This window comes from Dromaius novaehollandiae, chromosome 4 (assembly GCF_036370855.1).
Source record: "Dromaius novaehollandiae isolate bDroNov1 chromosome 4, bDroNov1.hap1, whole genome shotgun sequence".
In the NCBI taxonomy this organism is placed as follows: Eukaryota; Metazoa; Chordata; class Aves; order Casuariiformes; family Dromaiidae; genus Dromaius; species Dromaius novaehollandiae.
Window position 1 is genome coordinate 71,381,065 of NC_088101.1, and position 21,965 is coordinate 71,403,029.

The window sequence follows — 21,965 nt, forward strand, 5'->3', positions numbered from 1 at the left end:
TTTCAAGCAATTCCTTTTTTTTCCTATGTACAGTTTTTTCTATGTACAGTTTTTTCATGTGCAACTATAATTGCAAGGTGGGCCATGATTTTCAAATAAGAATCTAAACTTGGGTCCTAAAACTTCTAGCTGATTTAGTAGGTCCTGCTGGAGGCTCAGTATTTTTGAAGAACACATTGTTACTTACCCATAAGTTTAAATTAAAAACATCTGAATTCTCTCCTGAGTAGACATGCTTTCCAGAAGTGAGAGACATAAGATTCTGACTAAAGATATCAGAATCTAATTATAGGCAAAAGCCTTGAAGCTCTTGATATATATGTATATATCTGCCTACTTTATCATAATAGGGATGTTCTTGTTGGGCTGAAATTTTCAAGTTACTAAAATCCGTAGGACTGTTTCCAGCAATTTTGATTGCTGATGATTCTTGTAACAAATTCTTGTAACATCTCATTTGGGCTTGACATGACTGAAAACTCATACTGTAAATTCAGGCACAAAACCCAGATAACCCTGGAATTCTGGACTTCATCTCTCAACAACTGTTCCCTAAATCTGTAAAACAGAAAAAAATGGTTGACTGAACCTTATCTATCAGGCAACCTATTCTTAAAGGTAAGTTATTTTTTGACACTTAAAGAAAAAAAGCCCACTTTTTGTCCAATACTGGGAATTTCATTCTTAGGTACAGGAAATACATGTTTACATGCTGAGATTCATGCTATTCTCTTCCCACCTCATGATTTTTGGAGCCCTCATGACTGCTCTTTCCATTTGCATTTTCTTTATGGATGTACTCCCACTTATTCCCCTCACACCTGACTTGAGGCTTAGCTCTGCTGAGGCAGTAGCTGAGGGTAGAGTCAAAGGCAGCTTCACTCTTATTTTTAACACTTAAAAACAACTTGTGTTGTTGCATGCAAAGAGCCATCTTCAAATGTTTTGCAGTGCAGCTACAGATATTTAACAAACAATAAAGAGGAAAAAAAATACTACAAAGCCTTTCTTCTGACACTTTAGAATGCTGTGACAAAGTAATCTGAAATCTCAGAGACAGGAATTTCCCTGCTAATTTACTCTGAAATGAACGCTGAGGGGAAATGTCCCATGTATCACTGAGTTTAGTTATGTAGGGGCTGCAAAGTCCATTTGGTGCTTTTCCCATGTAATAGATGTCAGAGTTTCAAGTATCTGCTCCAATACAGGCAGGTGTTTTGAGTCGTGGGGTTTTGCTTGAGATGCAAACCCCCAAAAAATCTTTGCACAAAGAAATGGAGAACTATCAGATCATGTGCAAGAAAAGACTTGCACTGAGAGTCAGAAAGAAAGTATTGCATTGAAAAAAACTCTCAGGATATCTGATCGAGTTACGAAAAATATTAAACCAGGTAACTCCTAGAAGGTTGAACAGAAACCCCAAAGAATATTATGAATTTTATTTTTAAGATAATGAGGACATGTTTTTTAAAAGCCTGTAATACTAAACTAATTTTCTGTACCTCTGCCCTTCATTCCTCCTCAAACTTCTGAACTATGGTCTCAGGATAAGATGCCACATATAAACATCTCTAAAGAACGATTTCTTCCAAATATGTCAAAGACAAAAGGTGTAGAAAATGATGCTGTTACTGGACAGCACCACTGATTTTAACTATGGAGCAGCTGCTGTGCTGTACAACGCAGTATCCAAAGCAAGCAAATAATGGAAATATACCAGTGAAAAGTCAAACCTGACTTTCAGGTATTGTAGTATTGCCTAATACTATTTGTACTTGGATTATTCAAGGACATGCTGATGTTGAGTAATGCCCATTAGTTTACCTACGAATCAACATAATCTTTACTGAGCCTGCAACTCAGAAAAAAAATGCAGTATACTCTAGCAGGGAATTTATCGTAAATTTTGTATCATAGATGAGAAAACAAAATTAACAAATGAAACACATAGACTGCTGAATAGTCTCTATACAGGCAATTTCTTAAACAGAGTATTTTTCGTATTTAAAGATTATGCCATACAAAAATTCATGTACTGATTAGATGTCAGACATAAAATGGAGAAAAGAACCTTTACATGATTTTTTCTGCTGTGGGCGTAAACAGGTATTTTTAACTTCAACTACCAAACAGCACTGACTGAGACAGAATTAGACTATACTTCCAACCAATCCTTTTGTACCTTGCAAATATATGACAGCTGCGATTTGGAAAGATTTAGAACTGAGTTTGTTAATATCAGTTGTTGCTAAGAGATGCGTTGCCTCTAGCAGAAGTATGAATATGCACCCACACATTAAGTGGATCAATGAGCTAAACATCACAAACCCAACATAAAATAATTTGTTGTTTGTATTACAAAGGGGTCTGAAAAGATTTTACTGTGGAAATATCAGTATTATTGCACTTTGAGTTCAACATGAGTTTTGTTGACCTGCCTTTTCATGGAAGGTGCATGCAGTGATGACATTTTTAATAATGAAGAAAGATTGAAAATCACATTGAAGACTATAACAACTCAGTATAAATCATTGCAAGAGACTCAAGAAATTAAACCACAGATATTTTTAGTATGTAGGCTTTTTAAAACAATATTACAAAGTCTATAGAAGTTTTAGTCTCAGTGACAAAAAGCTTACAGTGAAAGATAGGTACCGGATGTTTTTGTATATAGTTATGAGTGCCACATTGCTATTGTCATCATTTTAACATCTGCCTACTCTTTATGGCTGAATTAATGTATTCTCAAGTTTCATTTACCTTTGTTCTGTTTAGTACACTGACTTTCCATATTTTTCCCAAGACCGCTCTCCTATTTCTTAATCTTTACATCTATGTCCATAATTTATTTTTCCTATTAGTTATCGTTTTCTTGGTAGTTTTTTTCCATGTTTGTATTACTCTCTAAAAAGCTCTTAGTTTTTGTTAGCACACTTCACTGACAGACCATCTATTTTTATATTTTTATCTGCATGAGTGTGTATGTGTGTAATTTTTTTAATAATGATAGATCTTTTCTCTTAAGATATATTTTCTCTAAGTTTCTCTAAGTAAGATATCTTAGTTTCTCTAAGATATCTGAGCTGGTAGGGCTAAATGACATAGATGCCAAGGTCTAGAAAACAACAAAGATCTGTCAGCAAAAAGCACTGTGGAGAATGATTATTCATCCTCTGAGTCTTCTTAATAGCCCTTAGCCTCGTAGAAAAATTTTTTCCACTACCAAAAAAGGAGGAGTTTTAGACCACGTAAGAATGAATGTTAGAAACAGACTATCCTCACTAGGCGACAGAGTAGTTGCAGCAATGACTACAACTGTGCTATATATAGTATAGAAGTTTTAATACATGAGAGTGTCAGAAGAAATTCCTTTTTTCTACCCCCACCTGCTAATTCTCTCCTCGAAAAGAAGGGAAACTCACTTGCGGGAATGTATACAGGACAGTGTCTTGTTCTAAGAAAACTGCTTCAGGAAAAAGATTGGTTAATAGTTATGAAACTGCAAACTGGATTCTGTCCCTTTGCAGAGTCACTCAGTAGCATGTCTCGTAACAGATAAGCTATGGAAAGCAACAAAATACAGCTTCTTATGCCCAAACAGCACATGACCCCAGATAACTCCTAACAGCAGATATCATAATGAAACACTACTTCCTATGTAAACATTACTAGAATTTTTCACTGAACCATCTTTCCCTTCAGAATGTCTTAGCTTTTTCTTCAAGGATTCAAATATCTTGAAATCAATTTTGCTGCAGTTGGGTTGACCTTCTTGAAATGTCCAACTGGAAAAAATATCACATGTAATAGTTGAAATACACACATCTTTGTACGCGGAAAAGAAGACATTAAAATTCTAGCTAGCGATCAGTTACATACTAGATATAAAGCACAGGAAAAACATACACAGGGCCACTGTGGGTAGTAACATAAAGTTAGCTGCTTGGTGTGCTTTGCCACATCAAAAACGTGAGTGAATTGCTAGCTGAACCGCACTGCAGTCATACTGTTATCATGCCTTCAGCTGAGCTTCTTCAAGCAGAAAACTGGAAGAACTTGTAAACTAAGCAAGGTTATCTGGGGTCAGCCCCTGAATAGTACATATGGGTGCTGTCACAACGGGTGCAGGCAACTCATTAGATAGCTTCTCCATGGGCCTGAAGGAAAAAGAAAAGCTGTTTTTTAGATGACCCTTGATGCTGCAAATGCCTTCATCTGTATAAGACTGACAGGAAGTTTGTGACAACCAGTTGTCCTTAAAGATCATGCAATGCATCTTATGGATGCAGTTATTATATACATTTGGGAAGACAGAAGCAGAATATTACTCGGGGTGATACGTAACTTTGAATGGACTGCAACAGCATTTATATTGAGAAGGATTCTTCAGCCCTTTCGTGGGGCTCTTTGTCCTGCATCCTATTTTTCACCCACTTTTTACACCTGTGGAGAAAAGAAGGGAGGAGAAAGCCAATACTGGTAATGGCTAGTGTAGTAGCTGTCACTGTTAGCTCCCTGTGTGATATTCTTACTACACACTGTGAGTGCCTGTAAAAAGCACTCCACTGCCTGAAAATGCCAAGGACTAATCCTACCTGATTTTAGGCATTTAGAACCATTAATGGCACTAGAAATGGTCACCTTAAGTCCATCTAAGGTCTGAGCTCTTTGAGATACATCTCTGTTCAACCTGCATGTTGAGTTATAGAGGAAGACTATATGCACTAATCTTACCAAGGAAGACTAAAGCACTCTTGATTTCTCAGGATGAGTGCCTAAATATTAAGCTGAATGAATGTGGCCTCTGAATGTGTGATAAGAATATGAGAAGTGAATGTGTAGGAGCTCTGGTACTTGAAATTCAGGCTGGTATTTTGCTCTAACACCCATGTGAACTCCCTCTGTAAACAACTGCTTGGCTGTTACCTTGAGCTCTCTGATTCTCATGTTCATCTGCTTCCTCTTCTAAAAAATCATACGCACTTTGAGGCTGGAATATTTTTTTTCATTAATATAATCTCTGATTAGCCCTACTACTGCTACTAACCTGTTGAAAGTAACTAATCATATTGCCAGCCTCAGCCCTTCATGACTCACAAGATTTTGACTGGGTCAAATCCTGCTCTTTGGGCTGTTAGGGTTGTCGACGATTGTGGGCTCCTCGAGCACATGCGCGTGCACTCCCGCACCCAGTGCGGCTCTCTGAGCCTTGCGGCTTCCAGATGGCTCAGGTAAGACTGCTCCTCCTTGCACAAAGCCCTACAGCGGATGACTTCTGGAGTCCTCTTGTGGCAAGTGCTGCACAAACACCCGCAGAGCAAGTGTCTGACCTCAGGTGCATGCTCTGGTCCAACGCACACTACACTTCAGCGAAATCCTGTTGGCTTTATAGTTAATAATTCACTTCTCACTCTTCTTTCCAAACCACATGTCTATTTGCATGGCGTTGTGCAGATCAATCACGTTATTCGTAACTGGTCTCAACCATAGCTCCCCAGTGAACTGTGACAATGGTGCAGGGCTTGCTTTATGAAAGCGGCAGAGGGCCCGCTAGGTCTGTTTCATAACGCAAACATCTTTATGCGCGCCTCCGCACCCACCGACACCGACAAAACCAGGCGGTCCGAGAGCAGCAGCGGCGCTGGCGGCGGCTCCCCGAGGCTGAAAGGCGCCTGCGCCACGGCAAGATGGCGGCGCGCGGCTCCCCCCGCCCCCCGCCCGGCACTCGAGCGGCGGCCGCGGCGCGTCACGGTCGCGCGGTGATGACTCAGCGCGAGGGGCGCGGCGCGGCGCGCGGCTCGGGGGCGGCGGGCGCGGAGCGGGCCGCGCGGCTGGCGGCGAACATGGCCGGCGTTGCCGACGCCGCTGCCGCCGCCGCGCCGGGCAGCGGCGGGGACGGGCGGCGCGGCGGCGCCCCGGAGCAGCAGCAGCAGGAGGGCGGCGGCGGCGGCAGGGGCGAGCCGAAGACTCTCTGGGCGAGCAGCGAGTCCCGGCCGCCTCCGGCCGGCGCGGGGCAGCCGTCGCCGCAGCAGCGAACCGAGACATTGGGCTTCTACGAGAGCGACCGGGGCAGGAAGAAGAAGCGGAGCCTCTCGGGTGAGGGCGGGCGGCCGGCGCCCTCCGCAGCGGCGGCAGCCGGGGTGGCTGAGGGCGGCGGGTCCGCCGGGCCCGGCCGGCTGCAGCCGGCGGCTGCGGGCAGCGCGCAGGGCCTCGGGGCGGCGGGAGCGGCGCTGCGAGGAGCTCGGGTCGGCGGCGGGCTGCGCTGCGCGGGGCGGCAGGGGGGTCCCCGCTTCTCCTCCCCACGTGCTTAAATTTAGTGGGTGAATTCACCTCTGGCTGTGCCGGGCTGGGTGGCCGCGCTCGTGCCGCCCGTGCGAGCGAGCTCACGAAGGGCAAGGCCGGCCGCGGAGTTGCTGTGCGCTGTCAGGTGGCGCGTGAAACGGCTACTGTGAGGGTGCTTTTAAATAACCAGGCGGTCTGCGGCCGGGCTGCTGTACGCTGGGGTTGGGAATCAGGTTTTTAGCCTTAGCCTTCGGCCAAGAACGCCTCTACAGAGCAAATAGTGCGGTGTTTTTTCCAGTCTAAAAGCCTAGCAGTTCAGACCTACATAGGTTGTGTGTTTTCTTAACTCCACTGTTGAGGGCTTAAACTTTTGCTCTTGCTGAAATACAATAAACACTTGTGGGTTAATGTTTTTTGTTAAATACACATAATTATAAATATAATGGTTCTTGCCTCTGCTGCAGGAAGTAATAATACTGTAAGAGTCTCGAAATGATGTGCAGGTTAATAGAAGTCTTTTATCTAAGTGTAGTTTACTAACTAAGGACTTTATAGGGAGGGGGGAAAAACGAGAGGAGAAAATGTTGTGGCCCTTTCTGTCAATCTGCAGTTTTCTGTAGAGTTACACTCGAACTGATTATTCCTAGTATCTGCAGTGTAATTTTTAAAAACTAGCCCTAACTTTTTTTCATAAAAATAAAAACTAATTTATTGTAGTGGTGATGATTTAGCTACGTTTGTAAGTAACTTCATTAGCAGCATATGCTTAGTGGAATGGTTTGCTGAAAATGTGGAAAGTACCCAAAGAGATATTCAAATTTCTAGGCTTTATTTCTGCCTCAGTGTTGGCTTGAATGTAGCACCACAGGTTGTATTAGAATACAAAAAAAAAAGAAATGGTATTTAGCTTAAATTGTCTGCCACAGCTGAAAGCATTCCCTTTGAGCTTGACAGGTGCTATGTCAGTCTCGGGTTCTGGTACATGTGTTGTGTCACAGGACTTGGAGCATCATTGATTGTGCTCCTGTGGTATTGATGAAACTGCTGTAATTTCCATGGTTGTAATGAATTAGCTTGATTACACTGTTAAGAATTGCTTCGTAGTGAAAAAAAGGAATGGTCAAGAGGCATCGTGATATGCCTGAAAGGTAGCTGAACAAATAACTTTCTTTAGACAAAAATTGATAGGTGGAAAATGTTCCTAACTTCCAGCAGTTGATTTTTAAATTTAAAGAATGGTTAAAAAATCATTGGATATTTCTGATTCTTCAGAAGAAGAAAACATAAAAAGAGTACACTCTTAAAATTGCAACTAAAACTCCTCATCTTTAGCTGTAGCAATATGTATTATACTACATAAAAGTGATGGTGGGTTTCGTTTCTTCTTTTCAAGATGGTATAAGCAAGACCAGTATTGTCCAGGCAAGTTGCCTGGAGGAGAAAACAACCATTGTGTGTGTAAGTGTGTGTTAATTAGTAGTGCATTATTGTTGTATTAACTTACTTGGTTGTTTATGGAAGTGTGTGTTTAGGGTTGGTAGAAGCAAAATGAGTGGCTGGATTTGTAGCATTTAGGATTAACATAATGATAAGGTAACAATAGAAAACTGAGACACTGTGGATTTTACATTTGGGCAAGTGTTGCACTCTGTTTCTGGTTAATGGTTATCTTTGTGTTGAAGTATAACTTAGGTAAATCATTATCAAGAGATAATTGAAGAAATTACTCTGGCCCCTTATATTTTGAAGAAGCTTGTGCTTCTTTTGGTGCCGAGGCGGGGAAGTGGGTGAGAATACTTTGAGTGTGCTGTCTGAACAGTTTAATCTTAGGCCAAGGTCTAAAACTTTCTGACTGCAAAGCAGAGGAAAATTGAATTGGAATTACAGTGTTTTCTTATTAAAAAAAAAAAAAGCTTTGATAGCTGAATTAAGCAGCACTTTTTAGACAATTTGTCTCTGTTCTCCCTTGGTGTCTCATCCTGTTCCTTTGCTTATTTCTTTTTTTTTTTTTTCTATGGGATCAGTATTTGATTTGCTTCACAAACAGCTTTGCTGGCGTAGCTCTAGGGCTGATGCCTTCTGCTTGAGCACTTATTCCCATTCAGCGACTGAGGGACTATGTACTCCAGCACTTTGCCTGTGACTGAAGAAGTTATTTGCAGTTGCAGTCTGGGGCTTATGTATTGATCAGCCTCAGCCGTAAGGACCGACTATTTCAAGCTCTTAAGTTTGGGATGTGAAAGAAAAGGTGGAGGCCAGATGAAAAAAAGCTGACAGCCAGGTGGAGGAAACTTAAAGATCATTTGTTTTTTCTCAAGAGTAGGCACATGAATGAGTTTGTGTGCGGTAAGGTGCAGTGGGAACAAATAGCTCATTAGTTACTCCTTGATGGTTGTCCATATGCACATATTTATTCTGCAGGAAACATGAGTTGTTTATGATGCATTCTCTTTAAGTTAGAGAAGCTGGTTTACCAGTGGTGTAAGAAAATGCTGCTGGGCAGTTAGGTGTGAAACAACAAATCAGCTACTCTAAGTTTATCTCATGGTAGTGTGTTTTTGTTTTGTTTTGTTTTTCTTTTTTTAACAATAAAGGATACAGGAAAAACAAGTTCCAAGTGAGAATGTTATAAAGGAAGACTGCAGAAAATAAATTTGCAAGAGGTTAGAAAAACAGTTTAGTGGTATGAACTTCTGTCTTTATTTCACCGGAATGAACTTTGATTGAAACTTTAAATGTCAATATTGGTTACTTTTTTACTACTCACTGAACTACCTGTCGCTTTTTGTTCTTTAAGTACCTTTAAGACTTACAGTAGCCTTAGCCCAGTGGAAGTGGATCAGTGATAATAAATTACAGGAATCACTACTCAAGCAAATTATCTTGGGAAAACGGCCCAGTTCACACAGTTTAAACCAAATCATGGTGGAACTTATTAATGATGCATAATTAACCAGTGACATGTGTGGCCAGTATCAGCAGAAGAACAGATAAACCACAACAGTGGACACTCACAGAGTGTTAATGAACAGCTACACATTTCTAAACGCCCTTCTGTGATCCTCAGCAGTTCTAATCGCACCCACACAGTTCTGTGCACCCTCCACCCTAGGCTAGGCAGTGCAGGTTATAAGCCACCCTGCCTCTTCTGCTTTTTTAACTTCTTTTGAAGTTGTCTCCTTCTTTGCTTCAAAACTCTTAGTAATTTCCTGGTTACTGTTTCATCCAGTTGATGGCCATTTTCCTCTGCAGTGTGATCAGGTAGGGGCAGCTGCCATCTGAGACAGTTTTGAGTGCACCGTTCAGACATACCATCTACGCTTGCATTTCTGTCTTAACGGCTGTTGTTATACAACTTAAAAGTCCCTAAAGCTTTGACAAAATCTGAATGTACAATTTGTCTGCTTCCACATAGTAACTACTGGTGGGCATGGTCTTGTCCCATGAAAAATGCACCTGTCTGTCCTGGTAAACTATTTTCATCTTTTGGATGTTGTGTGAACATGGTCTTGTCCCATGAAAAATGCACCTGTCTGTCCTGGTAAACTATTTTCATCTTTTGGATGTTGTGTGAACACTAACAGTTTTTATTTTAAAATGCCAGTAATAACCAGATATGTTGAATGTTAGTTTAGTATTGTCACTTCTCATGTGTTATGGCCAGGAGGTGGTGGTGATGTCAGACTTTGTCATTAAGTGTAAAACCTCAAGCACAACCTCCTTGTGCTGAATTTTCGTTGCTTATGCTTTTTTCCTTATTTCGTTTAAAAAAAAAAAAAAACTATTCTGTGTAAGGTTTTTTTTTTTTTTTTTTTTTTTTAAGCAGATGTGTGGGTTGATATGAAAACTTAGGTCAGCCTTCAGATTATTCACCTGCAGCCATTAAAATACAAGTAGCATGTTTTCTGAGGTGATAGGGAGAGATGGGAGGTGGTTGCTTCTGAAAAGTGGGTGAAATAGGTGCATAACTTTGGATGCCTGAGGTGACATGTTCAGGTGTTGGGTGATTGTGTCATTCCCCCTCCCCACCAAATTGTTAGAGAGATCCTTCTGCTCAGGCAGAAACTTTTGTCTCTTATTATGTTACATTTTTGCTGTGGCTGAGTAGCTATGTTGGGTTTTGTGACTATTCTCGGAGGTAGTGCTCAGGTGTGTCTCACTGGGATGCTAGGGAACCTTTCGTTATTCTGAAATAAATGGTGTTATGATTCTCTTCTATTGATTTTTATGGAAGAACTCTGTATAAACAGTCTTCCCATTTTCCTAGAGAGACATTGAGAGATTGTTCTGGAAAATTATCATCACTTGCGTGATTTGACATACCCTCACTGTAAAGGAGACTGATCATCCTGAGTAAAATCAGCATCTGGGCCTGTAGTTTCAAAATGGCTTAGCTGGTTTGAGAGCATCCTTAACCACTGATAGAGATACCAGTATGGGCAAGAAAGGAATTGAGCAATGGTCAGCTGAAAGCTTGGGTTGACTTCTGTGAGTGTGAACACATAGTAACTATGCTAGCAGACTCACTGGGCCATAATAAGCTACTCTAGGTGAGTCTACTCGGGATGCTAAAACTCAAAAGACACCTAAGTATAACCTTTGGGTGGCAGTAGTACAATGAAAACTTCTGAAAAACATTCATCTTACTTCTCAAAGGAATTTATATATCAAATTCCTTGAGCAGCAAGGTCAGTTATGTTGAATAACTTACTAGCTTGGGGATTGTTTTAAGTGTCCAGCAAGTGCTAATCATTGTCTCAGTATGTGTGTAGATTTCATAAGGAATACTCCTAATTGGAAAGGAAGTGCTTTGAAAGTGTCAAATATTTCTGTGAGCTATGTAAACTGAAGATATTTTAAGTTTCTGCAACGCTTTGAGGAAAATGCAGATAGTCTTTCAGGACTTGAAAGACCTTGTTTTCATCAGTCAGAATGCTTCTACTGTTTATGCATTGAGTGACTTAAAATTGTGTATCCATGAACATTATAATCTTGCAGAAAGCTTTTTTCAAAAAATAAAGAACAAGTTGCTAATGTTGCTGAGAGAAAATAGCTTTTAAAAAGTGAAAAATAAGAGCTCAAGAACTCTCAGCTAAGGGCCAGAGCCACTTGGCTTTTTTGGCTAACGTCTTGGAGTAATAAGTTGTCTGATGAAAATGATTGGCTGACAAAATTAGCTTATTTTGCTTGTTGGGAGGGGTAGGGGAGTGGGAGAGAACAGGACTTGATTCTCACATGGCTAGTTCCATATCAAGTTATTTGCCATTCTAGTTAACAGCAAAAACCTTCTAGGGGTGGATGTGATACAACTGAAACACGTAGTAGGTAGCAAAAGCATCGCAGTCTTCTCTCTCTTTTGAATTAATGCCTGAAATGTCTTCTATTTATTTATGTTCCCAAATGTAGATCTTTCATTGCTGAGGTTCATCAGTGCTGAGCTAACGAGAGGCTACTTCCTTGAGCACAATGAAGCAAAATACACAGAGCGGAGGGAGAGAGTATACACGTGCATGAGAATACCAAGAGAACTGGAAAAGGTGAAGTATTCTTTGTTTTGACATGCAGGTTAAATCTAGCATATGGAGTTAAAGGAATACTTACTTTTCAAACACTTTTATCACAAAACTTTTTTTGAACATCACTTACAGTAATTATTCTTCAGTGTTAGTAAATTAAACATTCTTTTTCCATTCTTGATTTTTACCTGTGTTTGCTTTTTGCTCCTGGCAACAAATAGACACTTGTTGGTATCAGCAGAGACAGACATTACTAACTTTCAGATTCAGAGGATTATAAATAAATTGAAATAAAAAGATAACACTTCCTCTGTTGTTTTTAACTGACCCTGTAAATAATGATCAAAGGAAAGCATTTTACTGTAAAATGCAATTTTACATTAAAATAATTGTTTTAAAGCCCTTTCCGATCTAAAAAGTTAAAACTGAAGATTTCAATTCTTTACAAATACGGTGATGGGTGAATTTGACTATGAGGTTTCTGACTTAATTTTTGTAGCCTCATACTTTGCTTCCTGCCACAGTTTGCCCCACCTTCCTTTCCTTCCCTCTCTCTGTTCCTTCTCTCCACCCTACCCCCCCTACCCCCATCCTGTGAGGCATTTCTGAAACTTCCTTTATGTTAGTTTAAGTGTAATTCTGAACCTGCACTGAGCCATTATCAGTGCTGTAATGCAGAAGGGTTTTATTCTGGCTTAACAATGTTGAAACTCTCAAGGAGAGAGTGTCCAACTGGGGAGGGAGTGGGAACATGTTCAGAGATGAGGAGTAACGCAACATCAACAATTAGCTTGAGTGAGGCTGCTGTGTAACCATAAGGTTAGAAGTAGTATTGCTAAATTTCTCGAGACCTAGCAGTCTTTAGGGATGAAGTTGTATGGTAGGGCTGAATCACTCTAACACTCATGTTGAAGAGTCCTGTTCCACTGCTTCTCCCACTTCATCTCCTGCCACATACGTACTGCTTATTTTGCATGACCTTTGTTGCTTGTTGGACCATTCTGAGAACTAATTCAGCTCATAATTTGACATTAAGTGCTTAACTTTTCTTGCTGAGTTTTTCTGCTACAGTAGTGAGTTGAATTGCTCAGCCAGTTTTTTCATGAAGCTGGAGCGTACCTAAGGGAGGAAGAGGAGTTGTATAGCTTGGAGTAGAGGAGTTGTATAGCTTGGAGTAGGGGTAGAAAGTGGAGGAGGGAGGGAGAGTACAATTGTCTTTCCTTGTGTCTGTCATCACCTATTGCAGGGATCACTTGATTGTGTGATTCAAAAGACTGCTTAATTGAAATGAAGCATGTAAGAGTCTAGGAAAGGAAAGGGAGAATTGTCTTAATGGGTTGTATTGTTTACTACCTAACAGTATAATTACAGAGGAAGAATGTAAATCATAATTGGAGTGAGAATAAACTGAATAAAAGTGATCAAAGCCTAATATCAAAAGATATTTTTTAACATGCACTTATTGTATGTGCGTATCCTTAGTTGGTGGAAGTCCATTTGCTTCAGGGATTTGAAAGCATCTGTTTTTTGCAGGGTGTAGTAATTACTGGAGAATAAGTGGTATTCATTCCAGGAACTTCACCCAAGTGTTCCCACTGCCATTTTTTTTTTTTTAAGAGTGCAGTTTAGGGAATAGGTGAAAATATTTACTGTTGGAGAGAATACTGTAATAACAGCAGACAGAATGGAAGAGTCAGGCTGATGTAATAACCAAAGCTTCTGAGGGAGCAAACGTCATTCCCTCCTCTGCCCCCTAGGCTGTGCAGCTATAGAAAAAATGCGTATGCAGAGAAGTACTACTTTGGATTACTCTCTGTAGCAACTTCTTTGGGTAGTTTAAGAAAAAAGGCCAAAGATTCAGAATCAGCAGTGGCTAGACCTGGGTTTGAAAGAGGAGTTGCAAAACAGATTTTTTTGGTGAAAAGAAAAAATACTTGCCACTACTTTAATGCTTAAAAATACATGCACACCAGGACTTAATATGTTTGTATGCACAAGTTCTCAGTTTTCTGAAAGAGGATCAGAAAAAATGGCAAATGTTATTTTTAAAAGTTCATTTTGTCTCTTAGTCTATTTTATGTGCAACTTCTTGTATTTATGACAGTAAAAGGGTCTTGAATGTTTGTCTTAGATCTTACCCTAAAGCTTCTTCCAAATACGGGAGGGGAAATGTAATAAAACAGTGGTAGAGAACTACAGGTGGAAAAATCAATTCAAGCGATGCATGAAGCTGAAAGGTGGAAATAGAAGTGACAATTCTAAGCTTAGTGGAAAGGACTTAAATTATCTGAATTGTTCTTCCTTTAGATGGATGTTTTTTCCTGTATTTCTCATCACTTGAAAGTATATCCCAGAATACATTCAGACAACTAAAAATATATAGGATTTGCTGTAAAACCTCTAGTTTCCCCAGATGCTCACATTTGATCTTGTTTTAATGAATAGTTAACTTAAAAACAAGCCCCTGCTCCTCCTCCTCCTCCTCCTCCTCCCCACCCCTGCCAAACAAGCTACAGGTGCTAGATGCTAAAAGATATGTTGAAAGCAGCCATCTTGATATATATGCATGTGACTTGTCGCTAGTTCTATAGTAATACAACTTTGAAATAATCTGTTTTTTGACCAAATCATTATCTGGGTTACACTGGCAATAGATTAAATATAGGTTTGTTACAAATGCATTGAGCTGTACTTAAAGCGGGAATTAAAATCCAGTGCTTCAGTCTTAGTCATTAAATGTGACATTGGTGCAGTGATGTTTTGTGAGCTGATCATATGTTTGGCATATTTTCCAAAGGGAATGTTTCAGTAAATGTTTTTTGTTGTTTTGGTTTTTTTTGTTGGCAGCCTTAAATTGATTATCAGTCTTCTGACTTCCACTGCAACTTGTGGTGGTCTTAACCAGAGATGCCTTTGAAATTAGAAAAAAAAAATAGCTAACTTGTTCTGTGCTAAGTCTATGTTGAGTTGTGGGTTTGTCTCTAATCAAATTAACCAGTGATTCTTGTTTGTTATGAGTCATTGCTTCAGTGGTAATGGTGAGTAACGGAGTAAGTGTTAGACACCCTTACTTTTTCTGAACTGTGGCTGTGTATACATAGCATAGTGCTATGCAGAAATATCTGAGATTGGAGATTTAACCATGTTGGTGCATCTTCCTGTCCAAGACCTTTTCTATTTTTTTGTGCTGATTTGCTTGAATGAAAGTTTTTTTAAACTGAAAATTCTAAAAGAGAAAGTCTGTAGTGGTTATCTTACCCTGCTCTCTTGTAATTGATTTTTTTTTTAAGGTATGTCTAAATAAATTAAAATTATTTAGGGGACACAGAGATAGAACTATTAGTTCTCATTGAGACAGGAACATTGAGTTTCTTACTGTTAATACATCTTTAAAGAAATGTGATGAGTTGAAGCTCTGTTCTTCTATTATAACAAAAGTTTTATATATCGATATTTGCCTTGTCCTTCAAATTTACTACTTTTTACAATTGCACTTTTCTTGTAACCTCTCGCCAAAGATGCATAAAGACTTTAGAATAAAGCATATGGGTAATTTTTGATTTGATGCTGAACAACAAGGGGTTATGAACGCCTTCCTTGTGAGCATGTCTCAGGGGCTGATGGTTAAATGAGTACTATTTCTGTTTGTGTTTTTTGCATTGTTCATTCCTTTTTATACAGAGAAGCTAGACTTGTTGCAATATAAACAATACTTCCAGTGCAGCTTTTTCTGTATTTGCGGTGGAAGCTTTGTTGTGACAGGCTATCTACACTAAATGAAAAGCTGTTTCCGGTCCCTGCTGTCTTAGGGGAACTTTGGGCATTTGATTTTGAAAAAATAGTCTTTGTGCTCTTTTGCTAAAATACAGTTGTGATGATATAAAATGTAAAGGCTGTGTAGAAGTTTCTATTAGCTACTCAATGTAGTTTACAGAAATGAGTGAAGCTATTGCACTTGGGAAAATGAGGACATGAGTGATAACTGCAGATAGGAACATAAGCTTGTAGAATGTGGAAAAAATGGTCATTACACTCAGGCAAAGAATAAGTTTGCATCTGAATCAAAAAGAAAATGCGGAGTCATTAATCTAGATTATAACGATTCCATCAAAGAATGCTGCTAGTGCTGAATGAGTGAATATCAGGGAGGACACTAATGCAGTGGTGTGGTATTGGAGTAGAGAACAGAACTGGTAGTGTTATAAAGGAAAGCAGCAGTTCTGGCTGTAGTTTTGTTGTGCCTGGAAGCCTGTCTTCTCATGCGGTTTGCAGATGGATATACTGGAGTGTATTCTTTAGGACTGCTTTTAAAGTTGTAAGGATGCGTGAAGGATAAGAGTGAAAGGTAGATATTAGTGATTTATTAGCCCACTGGACATTCAACTGGTAGATGGGCAAGTGGGGAAAAAAGATGTTTTGGAAGGCAAAGATATTGTGGCAGATACTTATAGAAACAAAGGTAATTTACTTATGTTTTGGGTTACTAGAGCGTGTGTGGGAGTGATTTTTTTTTTTTTCCTTTTTTCTTTCCTCTCCTTCCATACTGGTGTCTTCCTCCAGTATTTCATACAACTTGAAAATGCAACTCTGTCGTGGATGTCTAGACCATCTCGGATGTTGCTAGTCTTAACTGTGTAGCCAGCTAAGCTTGCCCACTTAGGCAGTTTTCTCTGCATTAAAAAAAATAGCTTCTGTTCTGACAGACACAAAAGCTTGTGCCCAGAGTCCCATTCAGGTACATTTTTTGATCCATTCAAACAGCAGAAGGAAGAATGTTTTCTGGGAGAGTTAGGTGTAATTTCTGATTACAGAACTCAGATCTAGATTAATTATCATAGAGTAGTTTGGCTTGTGGCTGTAATTAAATGGCTTTAACTGTTTTGGGAGCTCATCCTTATTTAAAATACTTTATCCTTAATTTTTATAAGCAATATTCTCTGTGTAAGCTTACACCTTAATATTTTAGAATCCTCTCTGTATGAAATAATGGTGGGTAGTCCCTGAAGGAAAACCACTACAGTTGTAATTTGGTATGCAGTGGAAAACTAAAAGGAAAATTTTTGAAAAATAAGCGTATTAAAAAAGATGTATGTCTAAGATGGCTATGCACATATGCAGACAGCTCTACACGCTTTAGGTTAAAAACACTAACTTTTATAACCGTAGAGGAAAGTCACAGTTGGTGATTGAACTGCAGTTGTATTCAAGGCACTTCATCTACTGAATAGACTTTGGTGAGGCCTGGAAGTCTTCAAAAACCTCTGCTGTTTGGACCTTGTGGTCCAGAATTCTTGCTAAATTGTCTTCCAAGTGCACAGTGTCTCTTTAATCAGTTCAGCTGATTAGATGAGTATTGTGCTTACTTGGTTAATTGAAGTCTTTTGTAAATGTATTGTTTTATGAAAAGCTCTTTATAAACTACTAATGTACTTCTGTTTTATTTTTATAATCTAGTTGATGTTTTTTGGAATCTTTTTGTGCCTGGATGCTTTTCTGTATGTGTTCACCCTGCTTCCTTTGAGAGTTTTTCTGGCCATGTTCCGGTTCATTACTCTACCTTGCTATGGCTTACGGTAAGTTGATTTAAGAGGAAAGTGTTTATATCCTTAAATAATGTTTCTCTGCTTGTTATCTGCGTGCTTAATTTTATGGCTGTTCAGTGCTGTTTGAACTAATGACTCCTACCACTATAAAACAGAAATTTTGCTCTAAGTCAGGCAAAGCAAAGGTGGTGAGGGTGGTACCCTAATGCTTTGCCACTGGTCACTAACTCTAATCATTGTTTCCTTCACATGCAACAGTTTGATAACAGTGGCCCTTAGGCACAGTCAGGTTAGGACACAGATATAACCTTATCCTGTAGTTTTATATTTTTAACTAACCTTTATTAGAACATTATTTTAGGTTTTCTTAGGCTTTAGTTGGTGACTTGTTTCAATTCTTTGGAAAGAGATTTTGACACAATGTTGAAACAGAAGTTAGCTTTTCTTTACCAAAAAGAGTTTTTCCTATTCCTGTAGTCACCTTTTCCCAAAGGGTAACCATGTAAAATGCATGATTTTTTTTTTTCCCTTCATGGCAGTTTGGAAAAAAAAAAGTATGATGGAATTTACTAATTAAGGCCTCTAAAAATCTGTTAAAATTATCTTAACTCCTTACTTATTAGCTTGGGTTGATACTAAGAAAATTGCTGATTCAAAGTGTTCTTGTCTTGGCTTTGTGGCACAGGAATTAAAAAGAGTAAATTAATTTCCCTGAAAGAAACCAGCCCTTCAAATGAAACCTGCTTATGCAAATTTTTGTGTAACCTGAAAGAACTGCAGTCTTTATATTGATGTAGTTTTTCCTTGAATAAATAAGGGCTTTGGGGTTTTTGTTTTGGATTTCCATCGACTTTAAGTTAATACGTGGTTGTGTGTGTGTGGTTTTTTTTGAGTTGCTTGCATTCGCATTATGAACATGGTCTCTCTTATGTGAAATTTTTTTAAATGCATAGTTGAAAATGTATCTTCTGATTAGAGGAAATACTAATCTAATTGTAAAGTAATGCTATTCTTAAAACACTGTCTTATGTTTGTACTTGGTTGCTGCTTAAAATAGACGCTAGATGGCAGTCTCCAACATTTTATTATGCTGTGAATTTTGAGCTGAATTTACAAGGTTTTTAGTATGTAAAGAAACGTTTCCTTACTGTGTCCTGTAGCATACAACAATTTGGCTATTCAGCTCTAACTTGACCAGCCAAATTATGTGCCTCCTTGCAAATATCTATGTGAATGCTATTGCTAGAATATTAAAATTCAGGTAAACTGGATTTTAAAATGTCATTTGGGATTTGTTTTATTAATTCTTAGTTTACATATAAATTGTGCTCTTCCGAACTTACCAGGTTGACAGACTTGGCTTTGCTTTTGGAAGTTTTCTGTTCTTCTCATGTTGGTTTCTCAGATCTTTAATTATGATTGCTGGTTAGGGGTGCTGTTGAATTAATTGAAGAGAGCAACACTAAGATTATACATATTTATGTATATAAATGTATAATCTTTATATCTAAGTATATATGCACACATACACACCCACCCACAATGTTACAGCCTAGTCTGCTTACCTGATGGTTTCTCTGAGTTTGTAAGGCCAGATAGACTTCTGTTTAGCTTATTCAACTTGACTGCTAATTTTAGATATTTCAGGTAAGAGTCAAAGAAACTAAGACCTTCTTGAGTGAAGAAAGTTTTGTTTTGGTAACAACGCTTGAAATAAGTTTTTGTGTTGCAGTTTTCTCAAACATTTATGAAGTCTCTCTCCCTAGAATCTCTTTACTTATTCACTACTTGGGGCTTTGTCTAATTTATTAATGTTTTAGAGCTGATGATTTAAAATGTTTGCAATTCATGTTTCTTGTATGTAAAGAAACCTTTTCGGATGTAATGATTCTTTCTTCCAAACACTCGGAGTCTGTACTTTGCTTTTTTATTTTTTATTTTTATTTTTTCCTAGTCATGCTGATTTGTTTTATTTTGGCACAAAATAAGATTTGGGCTTTTTATTATTCAGGAAATAATATTTTTATGTATTTGTGATTAAATACAATTCAACAAGTAAAACATCTGTAAGTATGAAAGGTAGTGACAAATGCAGGTGGCTGATTATCTCTGAACTTGCCCTTCCTCACAAATGTCGAGTGAGAGATATGACTGGTTGTTCTTCAAACCTGTCACATCATATTCCATTCTGTGTAGTAAATAAAAGTGCTCCTCCCTTCATCCTGCCTTTTTTCTCAACATCTCAGGGAAGTGCTTGAGCAGGGGTCTATCTCCCTTCCACTTTACTCTTTGGTTCTTTTTTTTTTCTCACAACTTTTCTGCTCTTTTCAACCTAGAAGAAGATTGTATTACCCTTTATTTCTGTAAAAGAATAAAAGCACATTCTGTATAAACTGGGCTTATCCCTGTTAATAGTATTGTGTGCAGCGCTTAAATGCAGGCGGGCAATGGATAACCTGTCTGACCTGTATTTTATTATTTTGTGTCTCGGAGCTCTCTGACAGAGAACAAAGAGTAATATATTTTGATATGTCTCCTTTTTCTGGATAGGCTGTATAAGTGCTTCAGTGATTTGACTGCCAAAACTCCTCATCACTTGATCTCCTGTTTTGAATAGATTTAGTTCTGTATACTTGTGGGAGCTCTACTGGTATTACCATAGCTATTTTACAGAGGCTTAAAACAACTGAACTTCAACATGGGGATTCCAAGAGTGTCATGAAGCAAACTATGCTCTGCTGGTCAGATTGCCGTGATCAAACTGGCAGGACTTGGTGGCCGAATCATCTTACTGTGGTGATTTTGGCAGGTGAAATGTCATTACTGCTATGCTCTATAAATAGCAGGGTGCTCTCTTTAATTAAAAATAAATCAATAAAAATAAAAAATGTCCAGAAAATTAAATGACATCAGGAAAGTAATATTCTAAAATAACAATAAAAAATTCAAACAGCTCTGCTCTGTCTTCCCCCAGGTAATGGAAAGAAGTCTCCTAAATTTGATTCTCCTCTGCAAATCTTATCAAATTAATCCTCGTTATGTTAAAATATTCTTTGACAACTTGAAGCGTATACTTTGGCAAAACAAGTCTAAGGTAGAGCGATGTGGACCTGCCAGAGTTTTCTTCCGATTTAGACCTTGCTGATAAGTTCCTAAAACTTACCCTTAGCCACCTTGTGCCTTCCTTTTTCATTTGAGACAGTTTTAGTAGGTCAGAGTGAGAGATTCTGGGGAGATTCTCTGCTTTTTTTGAAAAACTTTGATAGAGCTAACCTCTTGTTTCTCTTGAAAGCTTTTCTCATACCAACAAAAGCTCTTGCAGGAATGCAGAAGACCTTCTGTATTAAAAAAAAAAAAAACAAAAACAAACAAACAAACAAACAAAAAAAAAACACACAAAGCAATTGCCATGATGTGAAGGCTAAAAATTGTTAGCTGAGACTGAAAGGAGTTCCAATTTAATTAAACTTGTAGACGTTTTACTGCTTATCCATAAAATGACTAAAGACTTCTGTTTCTGGAAGTGAGACTTTTTTTAAAAAAGATTCTGACTTTCTCAAAAAAAAACACAGAAGTAGATTATGGATCTTATTATATGGAAGAAACATTCTTAGAATGATTCACAAGACCCTTACTGCTCTTCTGTGTGGAAATTTTTGTGTACATATATATATTATACATACTGTGTTTTGTGTTGTCTATTACTCTTTATTCTCCCTTAAATAAATGAATTCAGGTCATGTCGGCAATAAGTAAATTTCAGTTGTATTATATGTACCTCTTAAATTTCCCATTGCCCTCCTGTGAAGCTATAGATTTACCTTTTTCAGGAGGAAGTAAAGCAGTATTACTTCAAGAAGGCAACTGTAGAAGAAAAGCCTCTTAGGAAAAAAAATATTGCTGTTCTTATTATGGACATTATTTCTTTATATTATCAGACTAAATAAATTTGAACCCCGTGTTGCACACTTTAGTCCCAAGGCTTATTTTTTGCTAGGGACTATTTCTAGCTGTTAAGACGTACACTTCCTATTGTCTGGTAAAGTTCAGTGAGAAACTAATGCACTTGTTCACCAAAATGTGTGGCATTCCACCAAACAGAAAAAGGCAAGTGCATTCAGTAGTTTCTGTAGTAGTCCCAGATCAGGTGCTCCTCTTTCCTCTCCATAACAGTGCATAGTGTAGCAACATTACAACCTTCTCTTTCTTTCTTTCTTGTAAATCAGACCGAAGGGAAGAGCACTTTCACTTCCTTTATAGGATGGAATGTGGTGTCACAGGGATTCCTCCTTGGTGAGTAAATCCTGACTTTTTTTTTCTCCTCCCCTCTCTTCTAGGCTATCAGCCAAATTCACATCTACATGTAATCAGTAAGCAGACTGATTACAAATGAATAGCATAGCTAGATTAACCAGCATATTTCAAAAGAGAAACCAACACTTGATATTCAGTACCCAGGATGTTCATAGCACTTTACAAGACAACATGAGATTGGCATACTTCCTTATATGGCTTAGCTTCACTGTGGAAATAGGCTGTGATCAGATAGATTTAAAATGTTTACATAGAGTGCATGTGTACCAGTTCAGCCCAGTTAAAAACCGAAACTCTTGGAAAAATCATA

The 21,965-nt window shown here is 38.6% G+C and overlaps 1 protein-coding gene and 1 long non-coding RNA gene across 6 annotated transcripts in view; one reads left to right on the forward strand and one right to left on the reverse strand.

Moving 5' to 3' along the window:
* Positions 1 to 2,547: 2,547 nt before the first annotated feature.
* On the reverse strand, positions 2,548 to 5,714 carry LOC112996444 (uncharacterized). 2 transcript variants are annotated; one of them, XR_003262443.2, is made up of 2 exons: positions 5,048 to 5,714; positions 2,548 to 4,443 (listed from the first exon to the last, which is right to left on the reverse strand). It is a non-coding gene; the product is annotated as an uncharacterized LOC112996444 (long non-coding RNA). The 2 variants fall into 2 exon arrangements; XR_010389119.1 differs by having other exon boundaries at positions 4,927 to 5,714.
* Positions 5,715 to 5,731: 17 nt separating this feature from the next.
* Positions 5,732 to 21,965, forward strand: part of TAPT1 (transmembrane anterior posterior transformation 1) — a 53,854-nt gene continuing 37,620 nt past the window's right edge. For 2 of the 4 annotated variants that reach the window (XM_026121972.2, XM_064511402.1), the window contains exons 1-2: positions 17,253 to 17,371; positions 21,568 to 21,634. In XM_026121972.2, coding sequence (XP_025977757.2) covers positions 17,362 to 17,371; positions 21,568 to 21,634 — 77 coding nt within the window. In that variant the 5' untranslated portion in view covers positions 17,253 to 17,361. Of the gene's footprint in view, positions 6,097 to 11,688; positions 11,820 to 17,252; positions 17,372 to 21,567; positions 21,635 to 21,965 lie in introns of those variants that run through there. The other 2 variants (XM_026121970.2, XM_026121971.2) reach the window with 2 other exon arrangements.